Raw genomic sequence first — 19,524 nt, 5'->3', positions numbered from 1 at the left:
CACAGAGACACACAAACAGTCGCAGTCACAATCACACCGAGGGGCAATTTAGAGGGTCCGATAAATCAACGCATGTTTTTGGGGATGTGGGAGGAAACTGGAGTGCCCACCCGGAGAAAAGTCACCCAGGCACAGGGAGAACATGCAAACTCCACACAGGTGTGGCTGGGATTTGAACCCAGGTCCTCAGAAGTGTGAGGCCAATGCTCTACAGCTGTGATTTTATTTTTTTTTTAAAGTAATTGCTACTACTGAAAATAGGTAAGTAAGTTTTCTGACCTGTGGGTTTTGATATTTTTATTGCAAAATGGGATATTTCTCCTCTTATTTTCCAAACATTTCAATGCCAATTTGAGGAAGTTGCACGAAGTTCCCACTTTGCTTGTCTGAACTGACACAAGAGCGTGTCACTGGACAAAAAGGTAAATCGATATTAAATTGGGGCTCCACCTCCCCATTCTCTCTCACTTTTTAAATTTATTTAACATGTTATTTTTTTTTTAAACCAACAATTTACCGTAGATAGATGTACATATTTATCTTATTTATATGAGTCAACGCGTACACTTTTGCTTGGAAGCCTACAGTAATATTTACCAGAAGAAGGAGGAGGAGGAGGAGGAGGAGGAGGAGAAGAAGACGATGAATAATAATAAGAAGAAGAAGGTAGAAGAAGAAGTAAAAAGAAGAAGAAGAAAAAAGGCGAAGAAGAACGAAGAAGTTTTGTCCAATCGGCTTGCCGTACTGCTTCTGTTGCTGCACACCTCACTTTACGCACCCGCACGAGCGTCACCAAATTCTTCTTTCTCGTAGTCGTCGGTATGCAGCGTCACTGCCCGACGACCATCTCGACAAAGAAACTTGGGAGTCCATTTGAATCAGTACGTTGACGCTCACCGACCTAGCTAAAACTAGCTTAGTTTGCTAATCGCAAACGAGGAAGAGTCCCCCATTTTATGATTTGAATTTGTTCGTGATGCCGCTAGGCAAAGATCACGTGAGAGTGTAAAGTGTTGTCGTCGTCGTGTAAAAAAATGTGTGCGGAACGTGTGAAAGAAGAAGAATACGAGGAGGATATTTCTGGGACAAAAGAGAACAACGAGCGAGAGCTCGAAGTGCGGGACGCAGTTTGCAAGCAGCCTCGACTTGTTTTACAACAAGCAGGTTTGTTTACTACTTAGGAGTCGCAAGGAACTACTTTCCTTTCATCACAATATTCCGCTGTTTGTTTTGGGTTTTCAACATAATGGGCCTTTCCGACCTGTCAATCACTTGTACAATAATAGCCGGGTTGTCTTAACCCCTAGCTTGACACGCCCCTCTCGCCGTATTGGTGTTTTAACCCCTGCCTTGACACGCCCCTCTCGCCGTATTGTTCCACAAGCAATGCTGGTTGTCAGTAGCGTGCGCTTGGAAAAGTTAATGTCTATTTGTATCACATCGGACTTTAAAGACAGAAAACCGGGTTCCATTCCGAGCCAAGTCAAATGAATACACCCACTCACTTATGAAGACTACAGTGATATTACTCCTGATCCTTCCCAGTAAAAAGTACACACCCTGCTTTACAATCGCAGTACGATTCCACTATTTTATCCTGTTAGATTTCAATATGAAGTTTGTGAGGCGTCAAACTTTTTTGCATCGTTGCAACGTTTTGCTGTAACTCTGACGTTGCGTCCTGCTCCGTCCAAAATCTTAATTCCGTGTACATATCCTCGCGTGAAATAGTTGAGACCTCTCTGTAGAACTCTCTTGGACAAGTCCGACGTATTTGGCAAAAAACATACCCCAGTGTTATTGTAAACACGCGATAATCAACTTCAAACCTGTTCTGTTCAATCGCCATTTTGGAAGCAACCGGGACTTACGCTTGACTTTAGCAATCGGTGTGTTTGTCGTCTTGTGTCCTGCAGACGTCAGTGAAGAAGAACTCCGTCCCGAGAAGCAGCCGGCGGAATCCGCTCGCATTAAAGTCGAAGAGCGGAAGGGCGATATTAGCAAGTTTCCGTTGGCTGGTGTCGGGGCGAAGAGCGAAGAAGAAGAAGACGGAGGGTCGCAATCCGACAGTCTCTTAGCTCCGCTATCAGACAGCGATGACCTAACGTCACACTCTTCTGGCTACGATGACCGCGAAGAAGAACTCTGGAAAGGTGACGTGAGAGGCCACGCCGGCAACAAATGCGTCAGGTGTTGTCAATGCGACAAAACATTTGAGAAAAAGTCATTGTTGAAAGCGCATACAAGAACACATACTGGGGGATACCCGTTTGCCTGCTCCGTTTGTGGCAAAAGATTCGTTCAGAAGGGAGATTTGACAAGACACACGCGAACACACACTGGGGAAAAACCTTTCGTCTGCTCGGTTTGTGGGAAACGATTCACTCAAAAGGGATATTTAACCATTCATACACGAACACATACAGAGGAAAAGCCTTTTGTCTGCTCAGTTTGTGGCAAAAGCTTCACTCAGAGGGGATATTTAACCATTCACACGAGGACACACACGGAGGAAAAACCTTTTGCATGCTCAATTTGTGGCAAAACATTCGCCCAGAAGACAAATTTAAAAACTCACACAATAACACACACTGGCGATAAAGCATTCGCCTGCTCAGTTTGTGGTAAAAGGTTCTCGAGGAAGACTAATTTAACAATGCATACAAGAACACACACTGGAGATAAAACTTTTGCGTGCTCGCTTTGTGGCAAAAGATTCACTCAGAAGGCAAATTTAAAAACCCACACAATTACGCACACTGGTGAAAAACCGTTTGCCTGCTCCGTTTGTGCCAAGAGATTCACCAAGAAACAAGCGCTAATAACACACAGGAGAACGCACACTGGTGAGAAGCCATTTGGTTGCAATGTGTGTCATAAAAAATTCCATGTCAAGCACAAGTTGAACAGACACAAGTGTGCTGGTGACAAGAGAGGCTGTCCGTGAATGAAACGGCGCAATAAACTCAGAAGAAACTCAGCCTGTGTTGCTCATCACTGACTCGCTCCATTCGCCCTAATCATTAATTCTGTGTGTGTGTCTACGGCGACATGGTGGTGCAGCTGAAGAGACTTGGGCTCCCAGTTCTGAGGACCGGGGTTCAAGTTTGTATGTTTGTATGTTCTCTCCCTGCCTGCGTGGGGTTTCTCCAGGCACTCCGGTTTCCTCCCACATCCCCAAAACTCTAAATTGGTGTCACCGTGAGTGCCAGATGACATCTGGGATTGGCTGCCCTCGTGAGGATAAGCGGCTCGGATATTTGTTGGATATATATGTGTGTAATGTAACAATTGAATATTGGTTCAAAAAAATTAAATGAATTCGGTTTTCATTAACATTTTACATCCCAAATGAATCGGATTTGTTCTTTATAATCTGGGCCAGATAGGTGGCAGGCGATTGCCCAGACTCAGCGTGAGCAAACCGCCACGGAACGTAAACGAAGAAGAAGAAAAAGGTTCCGTCTCATTTCTGGATGAGTGCTCCCGATCATTTTAACTCCCGTTTGTCCATGCAAAAGCCTCCCACGAAAAATATCCTGGAGGGCGACGCAGGGGTTGATTCGATGACGAAGAGACGTCCACTAAAGATGACGTCGCTCATTCGAGGTGCGCACTGATCTAAAAAAAAAAAAAAAAAAAAAAAAGATTGGATGGCTCCCTGGCCACCAAAACTGAAGTCGCCATCCGCCACCTTGATACTCCCAAAACAACGATGGCGACCTGTGCAGCGACAGCAATTAACAGTTTCCCGTCTTTGAGAAAAAATCCTATAGGTAAGTGAGAAAGATTTACTTTGACACTGTTAAAGTTTGTTTGTAAGGTTTTTTTTTTTAATTTTCTGATGATCTTAATTCACTTGAACAAAGTTTTGTTTACGGTTGTTGTTCACTGTTCACTCTCTGCTTCGTCTTTATAGGCCGACGGTTTTTCGCAAAAAAGCGAGATCTATCTTTTCCCAAACTTCATCAGTGGATGAGCAAGAAAACACATTTTCTGTGAAACTTTTTATGAATTTCATTCTGCAAATTTAATTTGATTTTCAAATGCGAGGAAACAAGTTGAAATTTTGTGTCTGAAATGGGATGTCACAGAGACAACAAATGAGCATGTATTTGCCCATTGTGAGTCCTTATTTCAAAAAACACATCTAAATGATTGCCTTAAAGCATAATATTTTTAATGACAGATTTTTTTTTTGTTTTATGCCATGTTATGATGACGTATTTTTGGGAAAAGTTAACATGTCATGAAAATCGGGGCCTAGGCCATATACAAGATTTCTTGGTAGTCAGCGTGTTCTATGTCTTTCCTTTGCACTTAGCCTTTTTTGGATGAACAAGTACAGTTAAAAATCCTTCATGTTACCAGAACTGAAAAAAATGTCAAGATCACACGACCAGTTTTAATCCTACATGCGAAATTTTGAGGAAAAAAACCCCCAACAAAATCCAACCTGTAAAGTATGTCCTCCACGCGTTTGAGAGTACCAAGATGGCGGCCAACTATCTACGCGCTATCCAGTCTTTTTTTTTTTTTCGATTAGCGAGCGAGGCAGGGGTCGATTCGATGACGTCTTTTCTAGGAGACGTCCACTAAAGATGACGTAAGTCATAGTTTACTGCTACTACTACAACAAATCTCCATTCAATGCTTCGTCATACGTGGAGTGGGATTTACCTTGAAGTCAAACATAATCAAGACTCTCACAAATGCAAAGATGATCGTGATTGGTTAGTCGCCATTACCGCCCCACACAGCGCATTTTCGGAGGGATTCGTAAATATCTTGTAATAATACGCATTGCGTATTACGTTGAGTCCCAAAACAGCGTAGAACCGACAGAAGTTGTTTATTATTAACAAGTTAGTACAGATTATTGGTTAGGCGTGTAGTAACTATGAGGCGATTTAATGAAGTCATCAAAAAGTACCACAATACAACAGACACTCGGCAAAATGTCTGCAGTCAAAGTACAATGATGAAGGAATGGCGCCAGCAGAAGATTTTTTTTTTCTTTTTCCTTTATTGAACATTAAACAGAACAAATCAATTCAACGCAGAAGACAATTTGCCAGGGGGGTCAAAAAGAAGATTACATTCTACAGAAAAACATGAAATAAACTACACAAATTTACCGTTTTAATGGCTTTAGCGTTCAAAGAATTCTTAATGGTATGAATATACTGTCTAGTTTCATTTTGAAAGAAAATAAAACAAGGATTTTTATTTATACACCTACATTTATGAATATGAAATTTAGCTAGTAAAATTATAAGATTAATCATATAATAGTGTCTGTTTTTAGACGAGGTAAAAGACGTGAAACCAAACAGTCAGCAGAAGATTTCAGTTAAGATTATACTTCATTCTAAATCGTGTTGCGTTCACGACCCAGCTCGTGCGCGGCCATTTTAATTGTCGTCATCGAGATGCGACGGGATCTGCACAGAAGACTCGTCCCAGGTCCCTCGGTTGAAGCGAGCTCCTAGTGAAGACCCAAGAGGCTTCGGCGACGTGATGACAACTTCTGGTTCGTCCTAAATGATTTGAGGAACGAGGAGCCACGAACGTTGCATTTGAACGACTTGTCCAAGTGGTGTCGACTCACTACTTTTGCTGCGGCGCGACTCACTACATTGAACGTTATTCCTTTTGAATTAATATTCGAAGGGAACGAAGCATCGAAGCAGAGCATCCTTTCCACACACCTTTCTTGACTCAAACACCATTTATTGTATGTTTGTGTCCGGAGAAACTCGTTGACTCTTCTCGAGCTAGCTTAGCTCGCCAGCCAACCGCTAACCGGAAGACACGTGTTAGCATTAGCAAGGCGGCACCGAGCGGAGCAAAAGTGCAAACTTTTGGCATCGACGTGCGATAATGTGTGCAAGAACGACAGCGAGGTACGCGGGGAAACTTTGCGGAAAAGAAGAGGAGACGGTGCCACGACGCCAACTACTGGACGCGGTTTGCAAGCATCCCCGAGTTGCGCTCCACACTGGTGCAGGTTTGTTCCCTTCTTACCATCGCTTGAATATCGTTTCTTAACAATATTCTGAAGAGAAAGGATCCCCCCGAAATGTGACGTCATCGTGCGCGTTTGATAAACATTGATTGGTAGAAAAGCCCACCACTTCCGTATTGGTTGAGAAATGTCATTGCTGAGTTTTTCTTGTATAGCAGACAAGTTTTGCCAAGCACTGATATGCAGCAAAGCTTCTGTAAACCACCAGCAACCAACCAGGTTATGCTTGATCAATACGCAACATGCGGGTCCCAAATCTGCCCACCTGCATTTTATTGACAACGGTGACCACAAGAACAAGATCCGGGATACGAGCGGCCAAAATGGGTTTCCGCCGCATGGTGTCCGGGCTCTTCTTTGGAGATCGGGGGTGTTAAGCTCAGAGACGAGACTAGCTGGCCTGAGAACGCATCGGGATCTCTTTGGAAGACCTGGTGCAAGTTTCAGAGGGTGGGGGTGGGGGGGGGTTCTGGATGTCCCTGCAAACCTGACGTCAGATAAGAGGAAGAACATGGATGTATGTTTTTGGAATGTGGTGGGGAAACTCGAGGAACTGGAGAACACGCCTGGTAAGAGTCATCCTCCTTGCAAGCCTCGTTCAAATGATCGATCACAAATACCGGGATCGTTTTTCCAATATTTTGTACGTTAGTGTCGTCATATATTTTGGTGAAGATCTGCTGCAGTGTTTACGCGTAAAGCGATGTAACGCTTTTGGCTGGGAGATTGATGCCCTCGTTAGGGTTGGGCATCGATTGAATTTGAACGATTCTGGCAAAATGCACGTTTTAAATGAGGAAGATCCATTTTCTTAGCAGGCAACAACACAGACTAAAATGTTCGGTTCGATGTTTTTATAACCAGAATCACTATCAAACCTATCAACGAAAAGCCAATGTGTGTGGAACTAACCCGATTCATGACTTCATGTTTTAGCCAAAAGTGAAATATTGCGTTGTTAAAACCCTGATTTGGGATGCCTCACACTGAGGTGGTTGCGTGTTTTTGTACGGGAATCAGTCTCCGTCCCGCACTTCAGGATCGTTGCGTAAATACTCCGCTCGATATTCGCAGTACATTATTTTTGGACATAAATCCTTCAACCGAGGAAGTGCTACGTGACTGCTGAGCTGTCCGAGCTAGGTTAGCAGCTAGCCCGCGCTGGCCATCTCTCCCTTCCGTCACCCTGGCCGACGTACGCTCACTGGACAACAAGATGAACTACAGTACATCAGTTTACTCCGCGCATCAACAAAGAGCACGAGTGAGTGTTGTGTCTTTGCTTTTGTGGAAACGTGGCTCAACAATAGCGTCCCAGATCGTGCCATTCTGCTTGCCCGGTTACCGGGGAGACAGAGCGAGAGGAAAAACTTGTGGCGGGTGAATATTTGTGCTTGCATCAGTGATGCTTGGTGGCGTGACGGTGTAGCTGTTTGTTAACACTGTTCACAGCTTCTGGAGTTGATGATCGTCAACTACCGGCCCTTCTACATACCGAGGGAATTTACTGCCATTTTCCATCCCTCCCAGCTCAACCAACGACAGGCGCGAGACACTGTTCGATCCCCTCCGGTTCGTCAGTGAGCAGCAGGCATCTCACCCTGATTCCTTCCTCATCCTAGCTGGGGCTTTTAACCACGCCACCCCCAAGACCAAGACTGTGTTTCCACAACTTTGTGGACATGATAAATTTCCCACGAGAGGGAAGCAACATCCTGGACAATGATTACACCGCTCACGCAGCTTACTGTTGTTTTTCAGCAGGTCTTATTCGTTATGAGCGGACCGGGTGCATCCAAACCGGGAACCAAAATGTTTAAATTTGAACGTTACCGGGAGAATGTGAGTGCTAATCCGAGTAGCTCTTGCCCTCCGGCGTGATGCTAGCCATCCAAATCTGCCAGGAGCTTCCAGAAAGCGCATCGATGCAAGGAGGAACTAAATTGGACGCCTGGGGAACTGTTTTACTTGTACCCTGGATAGTTTTAGGTGGAAACGGAGAGGGGATGAAAATACCAGAGGAAACGGGGCCGCTCCTGAAAATGTTGCTGTTGTGGAAAAGCGGATATTGTCGGGACATTATGAGACTTGACTAAGCAAAGTTTGATCTTAGCAAACGCATCTGTCTTCTTGTGTCCTGCAGAGGTCGGTCGGCACTTTGGTCCAGAGCGGCAGGAGCCGGAGTCCCGCCGCATCAAAGAAGAGGAGAAGTCGGAGCCTCTTCACGTTAAACAAGAGCCGCCGGAGGAAGAAGAGGTCACGCACGTTAAAGGCGAACCGCAGGAGGTTGAGATCGCCACGTTTCCATTGACTGTTGTGAAGATTGAAGACGATGACGGAGGATTAGAAGCGTTCGAGTACTTGGCTCCGCTGTCCGATCGTGAGGACTCAACATCGCACTCTTCTGACTATGATGACGGACAACAACAACACCTGAAAGGTGATGAGGAACATCACACTCACAAGAAATGTCTCCAGTGTTCTTACTGCGACAGAATCTTCTACAACAAATCGTCCTTGATAACGCACACAAGATCGCACACCGGAGAAAAACCTTTTGCCTGTTCCGTTTGTGGTCGGAGATTCTCTTTCAAAGCAAATTTGACCAGACACACAAAAATACACACCGGCGACAAACCCTTTTCTTGCTCAATTTGCGGCAAAAGATTCGCCGAGAAGACCACTTTGACGATACACACAAGAAGACATGACGGACACAAACCTTTTACCTGCACAGTTTGCGGTAAAAGTTTTACAGAGAAAGGAGAATTAAAAATACACTCAAGAAGACACACCGGTGAAAAACCTTTTTCCTGCCCAATTTGTGGTAAAAGGTTCCCTTTCAATAACACTTTAAGAACGCACATAAGAAAGCACACAGGAGAAAAGCCTTACGCCTGCTCCGTTTGTGGCAAAAGATTCCCCACAAAGTCACATTTAACAAGACACACAAAAACACACACTGGAGACAGGCCATATGCCTGCTCAGTTTGTAATCAAAGATTCTCCATAAAAGACAATTTAAGAAGGCACTATCGAAGACACAATGGAGAGAAACCCTATACCTGCTCAGTGTGCGGGAAAACATTTAGTCAGAATAGTTTAAGAATGCACTTGCGAACGCACACGGGGGAAAAACCACATACCTGCTCAGTTTGCGGCAAAGGCTTTGCTTCAAAGCGCCATTTAGCAAGGCACACAAGATCACACACTGGAGAAAAGCCTTTTGTCTGCTTGATATGTGGGAAAGGCTTCAGTCAGAAGGACGAATTAAACGGACACACGAGGAGACACTCGGGTGAGAGACCATTTGCCTGTTCGGTTTGCGGTAAAACCTTCGCTGTTAAGAAAGATTTAAGAATACACACAGGGATACACAAAGATGTGAAACCTTTTGCTTGCTCAGCTTGCGGGAAAACATTTTGCAGAAAGTCATATTTAAAAACACACACAAGGACACACACCGGAGAAAAGCCTTTTGCGTGCTCAATTTGTAGTCGAGGATTCTCTACAAAGGCGCATTTACAAAGACACGCCGCAACACACACAGGACCCAAAACGTTCACCTGCCGTGTGTGCGACAGAACATTCGCTGGAAAGGGCCACCTGATGAGACACAAGTGTGCTGGGGAGAACAGCAGCAGTCAGTAAGAGTCGGGGGGTTGACTCATCCCCTTTTCCCAAATCAATAAATGCAGGAATATTTACAAGAAAAACTGTTGCGGGAAAGTTGCTGCTCGTATAGAGCTCGTGCACCTACGTCATAAAATCACGTGACTTTTTTTACGACGCCATATTGCCGGTCTAACAAAGCATTCGTCAATGCTAAGTTGGCTGGAGACGACAAGAAAATATGTCCTATAGCACAATGCCCAGAGTCTTCTCCGATAGCGTTAGACTTTTAGGAGGTGAAAATTAACGACGGTACGTGGAAAAATTAGATAAACTCGGCACAGAGGACCCGTATTTAATGCCGAAGTCGATGTTTTCGCTGTTAAGAAATTGGATTGTTAATTCGCTTCCGCTTGTCTTGGACAACAGGATCTACACACTGATCTGGTGAGTAAGTCATCGAGATTTACACGGAAGAGTTTGAAAGCGTAGAAAAGTCTGGACGCATAAAATGTTGCCGGTCAAGCTAAGCATTGCTCAATGCTAAGTCGGTCGGCGACGACACGAAATATGTTTTGGGGCACGACGCCCAGTCTTGTCCGAAACCGAGCGACATTTAGAAGGTGATAATAAATGAAGGTACATGGAAAATTTTGATAAACTCGGCATGAAGGACCCGTATTTAATGCCGAAGTCGATGTTTTCGCCGATAAAAAATCGGACTGTTAATTCGCTTCCGCTTGTCTTGGACAACTGGATCTACACGTGGATCTGGTGAGTAAGTCGTCGAGATTTACACGGAAAAGTTTGAAAGCGTAGAAAAGTCTGGACGCATACAAATACTTCGTCGCTGGATCTGTTGGATCTCAATCAGGAATAAATCCCACATAGTGACGGTTTTGACGGCTCGTGAACGCGGAAGCGTGTTCGGCCACACGTTAACCTTTGCCGGAATCCAACGATCTTTTCAGATAGTATTCCATACAAATACCGATAATTACTGTAAATAAATGGCCCGTAGTTTTACACAAACTCACATTCATGAACTATGATTGATTGGAAAAAGAGAGGACAGAGTCGCCTCCACAGAACGTACACGGGAGCGATTGCGGCCACACTTAACCTCTGTAAACTAACATTTTTTTTTATGCGTATTGTTCTCAAATGAGCCAACTTCCCATTATAAATATTTCTTGGGAATTTGAGTTTGAGAAGAATAATTCCTACCTGAAATGAAGCAATCGCTACACAGGTGTGTGTGTGTGTGTGTGTATATTTTGGTTGGGCATGTTTAATGGCCGAAATCCATTGATATTTTCTGGTCTTTTCATCTGGTATTCCATAGAATGACCTCTTTGAATATTAGTCTCGTCTGTTGTGACAACCAACAGCACAATAAGTCTCAGGTATTGTAAATATTCTTTTCCGGTTCAATGTCGAGCGGCTCTTTTTGACCGGCAATATGGCGCCGTGAAAATGGTGACGTCACGTGCACGAGCTCAATAATAAAAGGAGTCCATGCGAAGAAAAACGCTGTGAAGCTTGAAAAAAATAATCCAATGTGAGTTACAGTTTTGGAAAAAAAAAACACCTCTGGTATTTTGGTAGATGGGACTTTTAAAAACTTTTTGGTGATAATAGAGGAGGACAAAGTGATTTTAAGGAGATTGTAAAAAAAAAAAAAAAAAAGAAAAAAAGCTTGCATGTCTATTCATTGAGTTCAATGAAATAACTTTCTACATCAATAGATCTACCGTATATGAATTATAATATAAATGAATATTCGTATAGTCAAATAGCAGATAAAAAATTAAATTGTAGGAAAAAAAAAAAAACAAATCAAAAGTGTAACCTGGGAACAAATACAAGATGAAGGGAGTCACTGGGAAATGATATGAAAACCACTACAATCTTGGTCCCGGAATCAAATGGAAACAAATCAAGCCACTTGATATTGTGTCTGTATTTGTGTATTTCTTTGTACTGCGTGAAGTTGTTTGCCAAGTTAACACAGCGCACAAATATTCGGGTCCCAAAACCATGCAAAGAATCCATTATTGACAGGACGGAGGAGGAGAAAATGTGTTTTGGGGTATTTTTTGGGGGGATCCACAGGTCAGAGTTAACAGGACTGCAACACACAGTTATTGTTTTTTTGTTTTATGTCAATAACTGTCGAAAGCAATTGAAGGAGTTGTAACGTGGGGCGAGGATGACATATTGCAACTTTGACGTCTTTCTGCTCCTTCTCATACACTACTGTTTGTTTTTTTTTCCTTTATTTTGTATCTCATTTTGTATTTGACCTTTGAAATAAAGCGCTTCATTCATTTGTTCATATTAAATGGTCAATAATTTGAATATGACGGTATATTTATGCCTAGAGAAATAAGCAATGATTAAAATAAAGACATAACTGAGAATTGTTGCATGAACTGATGACAGATGAGAGGCAAAAAGTCATCTGAGACAAGCGGAGGCCAAATCGCTACGCTGAGGATGGAATGACCCAGAAAAATGAGAATATTCACAAGTATGATGATGATGCTATGATTGTGGTGTATGTAAGTCTGGAGGTGGGAGCGCCCACTTCCGCGCTTGCACCCTTGTTCGACTTCCAACCACTGATTCAAAAAATGGCAGGATGGCTCATTGGCCACCAAAGCTGAAGTCGCCATCCGCCATCTTGATACTCCCAAAACAACCGTGCCGACCTGTGCGTTAATCAGCAGTTTCGTGGCTGTGGGAAAACATTCCACAGGTAAGTCAGAAAGATTTACTTTGACATTGTTAAAGTTTGTTTGTAAAGTTTTTTTTTCTGATGAGCTTAATTCGCTTGAACAAAGTTTTGTTTACGGTTGTTGTTGTTGTTCACTGTTAACTCTCTTCTTCACCATTATAGGCCGACGGCTTTTCGCGAAAAAACGATGTCAATATTTTCGCGAATCACATTGCAGTGGGGTTAACGAAGTCCCGCCCCCACTTGCACCCTGGATGCTCATTGGTCATTCAGCGAATCTTCCGAAGTGAATGACAAAACGCCTCAGCAGTTCCGTTTCCGCTCTCAGCCGACTCGCTCGCCTCAAGGGGGTCAAGCGAAACGAAAACGATTGAGTGAAGTTGATTTACTAAGAATGGCGATCAGTCCGTGAAAGTAGGCAACATTCCCGGCGTGTCTCCCAAAGAAAATTGGTGACAACGACGACGAATTTAGTCCAAGTTAATGGACTGACTCACACGGGCTAGACTCAAACACCATTTTTTTTAAAAAAATGTTCCTGTCCGGATACACTCGTCACGGTGTTCGTTGACGCTTATCGAGCTGGTTTAGCTTAGCTCGCTAGCAAGGAGAAACGTGTTAGCACGGAGGTGCCGAGCAGAGCTAAAGTGCAAAGGTTTGGCATCTTCCTGTGAAAATGTGCGCGAGAACGACGGCGGGGGACGTGGAGAAACTTTGCAGGATAAAAGAAGAGAAGAAGCGACCACCCCGACTGCTGGACGCGGTTTGCGAGCAGCCTCCAGCTGTGCTACACACAGCAGGTTTGTTTACTTCTTACAATCGCTCGACATTCGTTTTTTAATATTCTTATGAGAACGTTGGTTCGAGGAATACGAGTGTGACGTCATTGCGGGCTCGTCCTGAATATAGTTTGTCAGTGAAATTATGCGACTGCACTTTTGTTTGCTTTTCTTGGTTTTAATAATCTGAACCAAGGCCTGAACAGGGACTATAGGACTGTAAAAGGCACCCTGTGGGTTTGTTTATTTATTTATGTATCGATTTATTCTAATTAATGTTATATATATATATATTTAGTATATATTTTTTTTTTGCAACAACTGCCTTGATTGTAGATATTTTATCTGCTGTCTTACCTCATATCTAAGGTGTTATTTTTATATCATATATTCTATTGTATTCACGCAAGCACCTTGTGGAGATATGATAACATTAAACGGTTTTGATTGATTGATTTTCACATACAGTAATAGTGAGTGGAAAAACCTCGTTTTCCTGTTGTTGTTGATTTAAATCGCACTTTACAAGTTTGTTCCATCTGATGCCAAGCAAAGATTTGCAGCAAGGCATCAGCACAACGGTGGCAACCATGTTTTGCCTGATCAAAACGCAGTTCGGTGGTACACATGGGTCGGGTCCCAAATCCGTCGAGCTGCCCTGACCTGAGGCAACGTATTCGCTCGACAACTGCTAATGTAAGCCTACAAGTCACTTTAAAAAGCACGGTGGTCTGCAGAAGAGTCCAAATGCCTCGTTTTTGTTGCATACTTACAGGTTTTCATGGGTCGTATAATTTGCATTTCCACCATACAAAGTTCAGTTCTTGAGACTGATGACGTATGTACAGTAGCGGTGGGGGAAAAAAGGGGGCAAAGACCCCCTCCAGTCCACTAAGTTTGAGTAAAACAACAACCCCCAAAAAAGCCCGACAAGCACAATGATATTTTACATAATTGTGTCATCAATCTTCATTCACTATTCTCAAAATAAGTTCTTGCAATGACCGTACATGTTGGTACACAACATCAGCGTCTTGTCATTTACCAAACACGTCTTCAACTTTTTGCGTCCTGCAGACGTCAGTGAGTATCTTCGTCCTGAGCGGCACGAGCCAGAGTTGACCCACGTCAAAGAGGAGGAGGAGGGTCCAGAACCGCTCCACATAAAACAGGAGTTGCTGGAGACCCCCACCGAGTCCGCTGACGTTAAACAAGAGCAGGAGGATGAAATCGCCAAATTTCCTTTGACTGGGGTCAATGTGAAGAGCGAAGAAGATGACGGGGAGCACTGTGGAGGATCGCAAGCGGGCGACCTCTCGACTCCGCGATCAGCTTGTGACGACACAACGTCGCACTCTTCTGACTATGCCGACGAGGATGAACAACAACACCGTGAAGGTGATGAGAAACGTCACACTCGCAAGAAATGTCTGAAATGTTCTCACTGTGACAGAACCTTTTGCAACAAGTCGTCTTTGAAAATGCACACGAAATCGCACACTGGAGAAAAACCTTATAATTGCTCCGTTTGTGAGAAACGCTTTCGACGCAAGTGCCATTTAAGACTTCATACAAGTATCCACACGGGAGAAAAACCTTATGCCTGCTCCGTTTGTAGTAAAAGATACACAACAAAGTCACATTTAAAAAGACATGCAAAAACACACTCGGGAGATAAACCATTTGCTTGCTCCATGCGCGGTCGAAGATTCTACGAGAAGGAAGCTTTAACAAAGCACACAACGAGACACACGAGTGAGAAGCCTTTTCTTGGCTCAGCTCGTGGTAAAAGATTCTCCAATACAAAAAAGCACTCAAGAACACACACAGGAGAAAAAAATCACGTCTGCTCAGTTTGTAGTAAAAGATTCTCTAGAAAGGCAACTTTAGCGCAACATGCAATGACACACACCGGTGAAAGACCTTTTCCCTGTTCAGTTTGTGGGAAAAGCTTTACACGCAAATACCATTTAAGGATTCACACGAGCATCCACACAGGACAAAAACCTTACGCATGCTCCATTTGTGCTAAAATATTCACAACAAGGTCACCTTTGAAAAGACACGCAAAAAGACACACGGGAGATAAAAAATTTGCTTGCTCTATGTGCGAAAGAAGATTCTATGAGAAGGAAGGTTTAACAAAGCACACAACAACACACACAATTGAGAAGCCTTTTCTTGGCCCGGTTTGTGGGAAAAGATTCTCGAGAAAGGCGACTTTCGCACGTCATACAATGTCACACACTGGTGAGAAACCTTTTGCTTGCTCAGCTTGTGGTAAAAGATTCAGTTTGAAGGCACATTTAACAAAACACTCAAGGGAGAAAACGCTCACTTGCGTCGAGTGAGCTAAAAGGTTCCATCTTGTGGGTCGTCTGATGAGACACAAGTGTGCTGGTGTGAAGACCAGCATTCAATAAAGCTGGAGAACAGGGAAGGAAATTGTCAACTTGTTTCCTTCTCACAAATCATTATTTAGTGTGCCCTTGCCCATTCGTGGTTCACATTTCGAGGCCCCGCACAGCCACGGATTTTGCTCTCCTGTTTTTTTTTTCTTTTTTTAATGGGCCATATTTTTTTAATTGCTCATGCCCTTGATACGCTGAGAACGCCCGATCTCATCAGATCTCGGAAGCTAAGCGAGCTTGGCCCCGGTTAGTACTTGGATGGGAGACCGGCTGGGAATAGCAGGTGCTGTAAGCTTCTCTCCTCGGCTAAATGCAGAAGGTTTGCGTCAGGAAGGGTAGAAACTGTGCCAAAAAAGATGACAAGCTGTGGCGACCCCTCACAGGACAAGCCGTGAGGAAAAAAAGAAATAGAGAACTTGAATTCTCCTATAAATAGATGAGGCGCCACTTTTGACATGGTGCCTTTCAATGGTGGTGCATCTTATGTGCACACTGAGTTCCAACATTTGCAAATGTTGTGTGAGTTGTTCCATAAAGTCCACTTAAACACACTGGTAACGCTGTTACCATGTATGCTAGCATGTGTGATTTGGCATACATGCAAGCTACCATGTGTTGGTTGTCATGAGGCAAAGAGGACCAATTGCATTTTCCATCTGTAAAAAGAAGAAGCTTACATCGCCCCACGCACTTCCTGTGTAGGCAGCTCATCACTGATGATGTTGGTCACATTGAAACTAAAATGATCTGAATAGAAGAACTGGCAAATAATAAACACGACAAAAGAATGGCTCAAGAAGCTATTGACACTAAGCTTGCACTTTAAACGTCATTCACATGTTCATTTTCTAGTTTTCTTTATTGTCTTTGCATTCATTCATTCATTTCAGCCGAATTGAACTCAACCCCTTTGGAAACCCACGTCAAAGGGGAGGAGGAGGAGCCAGAACCACTCCACATAAAACAAGAGCTCCTGGAGACCCCCACCGAGTCCGCTGACGTTAAAGAAGAGCAGGAGGATGAAATCGCCAAATTTCCTTTGACTGGGGTCAATGTGAAGAGCGAAGAAGATGACGGGGAGCACTGTGGAGGATCGCAAGCGGGCGACCTCTCGACTCCGCGATCAGCTTGTGACGACACAACGTCGCACTCTTCTGACTATGCTGACGAGGATGAACAACATCACCGTGAAGGTGACACTCCCAAGAAATGTCTGAAATGTGCTCACTGTGACAGAACCTTTTGCAACAAGTCGTCTTTGAAAAGGCACACAGAATCGCACACTGGAGAAAAACCTTATAATTGCTCCGTTTGTGAGAAACGCTTTCGACGCAAGTGCCATTTAAGACTTCATACAAGTATCCACACGGGAGAAAAACCTTATGCCTGCTCCGTTTGTAGTAAAAGATACACAACAAAGTCACATTTAAAAAGACATACAAAAACACACTCGGGAGATAGACCATTTCCTTGCTCCATATGCGGTAGAAGATTCTACGAGAAGGAAGCTTTAACAAAGCACACAACAAGACACACGAGTGAGAACCCTTTTCTGGGCTCTGTTTGTGGTAAAAGATTCTCGAATATAAAAATGCATTTTGGAACACACACCGGTGAAAAACCTAATGCCTGCTCCGTTTGTGGTAAAATATTCACAACAAAGTCACGTTTAAAAACACACGCGAAAACACACACAGGAGATAAAACATTTTCTTGCTCCGTATGTGTTAGAAGATTCTATAAGAAAGAAGATTTAAAAAGACACACAAGAACACACACCGGAGAAAAGCCTTTTGCCTGCTCAGTTTGTAGTAAAAGATTCTCTCTGAAGACGACATTAGCCCGACACTTAATGACGCACAATAATAATGAGAAACCTGTCGCCTGCTCGGTTTGTAGTAAAAGATTCACTTGTAAGGCACATTTAAAAAGACACACAAGTACACATACCGAAGAAAAGCCTTTTGCCTGCTCAGTTTGTAGTAAAAGATTCTCTCGGAAGGTAACTTTAGCACGGCATGCAATGACGCACACTGGTGAGAAACCTTTTGCCTGCTCAGTTTGTTGTAAAAGCTTCTCTCGAAAGGCAAATTTAGCACGACACAAAATAACACACACTGGTGAGAAACCTTTTGCTTGCTCAGTTTGCGGTAAAAGATTCAGTTTGAAGGCACATTTAACAAAACACACAGAAAGACACACAGGCCAGAAAACATTCAGTTGCGCTGAGTGAGCTAAAAGCTTCCGTCTTGTGGGTCGTCTGATGAGACACAAGTGTGCTGGTGTGAAGAGCAGCTGTCAATAAAGCCGGGGCTCAGGGAAGGGAATTGTCAACTTGTTTCCTTCTCACAAATCATTATATAGTGTGCCCTTGCCCGTTCGCGTTCACCGTTCACGGCTGGTGTAGTCACGGATTTTGCTGTCCCAAATATTGTTTTTAAATGGATCATATTTTTACAATTGTAGAGCTCTTGAATTCTCCTATAATTGGATGAGGTGCCACTTTTGACATGGCGCCTTTCAATGTGGTGCAGCTGAGTTCCAACATTTGCAAATCTTGTGTGACTTGTTCCATAAAGTGTACTTAAAGGGCCACTGTCATGAAATGCATGATTTTTAGTACGTTATTAAGGAAAAAACGGCAGCCGACATGGACCCATGCGTCTTTTCACCACAAAACATGATTTTGACGTTAGACAGCTTTTTGTAACTCCCGCCATGAAAATCCTCCCAAGGGATTTGTTTTTGGGAAGAAGCAGGAAGTGGCGTACATGGCGGGACCGCCCTCAAGTGGACTCGTTTGTTTCTATTAGTTTTACCTGCAGGAAGGCAGCTCGTTGTTCCTTCGTGTTAGCCAAAACGCCGGCTCGGTGCATTGCTGGACATTGCTTGACCACTCGGGAGGATGGATTTACCCTTCATAAGTTTGCAAGAGACCCGGTTCGTCGTGAAAAATGGATTGCACGGGTCCAAAGGACCGGAGCTTCGTGGGTTCCAAATGACAGGTAGGTGTGTATACAGCTACTAAAAAAAAATAATAGTTTGGGGGCGGACCACGTAATACGTCTCACGGCCTTGTCAGCTGGGGTGGCTCGTCGCGGCGCCGGGCGGCGATGGCTCATCCCCGCCGCGGAAGTGGATCGGACGGGGATGTGGTTTAGCCGTGATCACTTATCATCTGAACATGTCTGGAAACAATTGGGTAATATCGCCCCAGTAACTTCACTCGGTTGTGTGATGTTCTCTTCTTTGAGAAAGAGCTTCCGTGTCTGAAGGGGCGTGTCCCATAGTAGGGTTCACCACCTGTTTTCAATGGCGAATGTCCGGGTGTGACATCACGGACAGGAGATACAGCCAATGTGGCGACCGCTTGGATGCCGAATGACACTTCCACAACTTTGCGCACGGACGACGCGCTCGCCGCTCATATTTATTTTTTCGTGTAGACATTGAAGTGATGAATGTTGTATGTATTTTTCATTTCACTATCTATTTTAGAATGTTTCTAGGGATGACACTTGACCTTTAAACACACTGGTAACACGGTTAGCATGTATGTCATGGCCCTCACGAGGCAAAGAGGACCAATTGCATTTTACATCTGCAAACAGAAGAAGTTTACATTGCCCCACGCACTTCCTGTGTAGGCAGGTCATCACTGACAATGTCGGTGAGATTGAAATGAAAATAATCATACCAGAGCAAACACAGTAGAACAATTAGCAAATGGTTAACACGATAAAAGAATGGTTCAAGAAATAATTGACACAAAACATGCACTTTGAACGCTATTTCTATGTTCATTTTCTAGTTTTTCTTTTTTCTCTTTGCATTCATTCATTCATTTCAGCTGAATTGAACACAACCGCTTTGGCGATATTGGCTCTGGTTTAAGTGTTTTGACGCAGGTCCTTGCCGAAGTTCATGGACAATCATGGACGTCGACCTGTTATT

The 19,524-nt window shown here is 43.7% G+C and overlaps 3 protein-coding genes across 4 annotated transcripts; all 3 read left to right on the top strand.

Annotated features, from left to right (window-relative positions):
• The first annotated feature begins 682 nt into the window (after positions 1-682).
• Positions 683-3,159, top strand: LOC133497624 (gastrula zinc finger protein XlCGF17.1-like). Its single transcript, XM_061813669.1, has 2 exons — positions 683-1,164; positions 1,917-3,159. Exons 1-2 carry the CDS (start codon positions 1,035-1,037, stop codon positions 2,945-2,947), a joined length of 1,161 nt encoding a protein of 386 aa, XP_061669653.1. The 5' UTR covers positions 683-1,034; the 3' UTR covers positions 2,948-3,159.
• A 441-nt stretch (positions 3,160-3,600) lies between these two features.
• On the top strand, positions 3,601-11,956 carry LOC133497567 (gastrula zinc finger protein XlCGF57.1-like). Of its 2 annotated transcripts, none has more exons than XM_061813574.1 (2): positions 3,601-3,776; positions 8,172-11,956. In XM_061813574.1, the coding sequence occupies exons 1-2, from the start codon at positions 3,716-3,718 to the stop codon at positions 9,677-9,679; spliced, it is 1,569 nt and encodes a 522-aa protein (XP_061669558.1). In that variant the 5' UTR covers positions 3,601-3,715; the 3' UTR covers positions 9,680-11,956. The 2 variants fall into 2 exon arrangements, with proteins under 2 accessions (XP_061669558.1, XP_061669557.1); XM_061813573.1 differs by lacking the exon at positions 3,601-3,776 and adding an exon at positions 5,438-6,010.
• Positions 11,957-12,700: 744 nt separating this feature from the next.
• Positions 12,701-18,089, top strand: LOC133497557 (gastrula zinc finger protein XlCGF57.1-like). The gene is made up of 3 exons (XM_061813554.1): positions 12,701-13,180; positions 14,237-14,557; positions 16,461-18,089. Exons 1-3 carry the CDS (start codon positions 13,057-13,059, stop codon positions 17,801-17,803), a joined length of 1,788 nt encoding a protein of 595 aa, XP_061669538.1. The 5' UTR covers positions 12,701-13,056; the 3' UTR covers positions 17,804-18,089.
• Positions 18,090-19,524: the final 1,435 nt, after the last annotated feature.

This window comes from Syngnathoides biaculeatus, chromosome 3 (assembly GCF_019802595.1).
Source record: "Syngnathoides biaculeatus isolate LvHL_M chromosome 3, ASM1980259v1, whole genome shotgun sequence".
Lineage (NCBI taxonomy): Eukaryota > Metazoa > Chordata > Actinopteri > Syngnathiformes > Syngnathidae > Syngnathoides > Syngnathoides biaculeatus.
The sequence above is the reverse complement of the archived record's forward strand: the minus strand, read 5'-3'. Positions and strand labels throughout refer to the sequence as shown.

Coding starts and splice junctions, on each gene's coding strand:
- LOC133497624 (XM_061813669.1), top strand. CDS start 1,035: ATGTGTGCGGAACGTGTGAAAGAAGAAGAATACGAGGAGGATATTTCT. Junction 1,165..1,916: donor ACTTGTTTTACAACAAGCAG/GTTTGTTTACTA, acceptor TGTGTCCTGCAG/ACGTCAGTGAAGAAGAACTC.
- LOC133497557 (XM_061813554.1), top strand. CDS start 13,057: ATGTGCGCGAGAACGACGGCGGGGGACGTGGAGAAACTTTGCAGGATA. Junction 13,181..14,236: donor AGCTGTGCTACACACAGCAG/GTTTGTTTACTT, acceptor TGCGTCCTGCAG/ACGTCAGTGAGTATCTTCGT. Junction 14,558..16,460: donor TGAACAACAACACCGTGAAG/GTGATGAGAAAC, acceptor CATTCATTTCAG/CCGAATTGAACTCAACCCCT.
- LOC133497567 (XM_061813573.1), top strand. CDS start 5,884: ATGTGTGCAAGAACGACAGCGAGGTACGCGGGGAAACTTTGCGGAAAA. Junction 6,011..8,171: donor TGCGCTCCACACTGGTGCAG/GTTTGTTCCCTT, acceptor TGTGTCCTGCAG/AGGTCGGTCGGCACTTTGGT.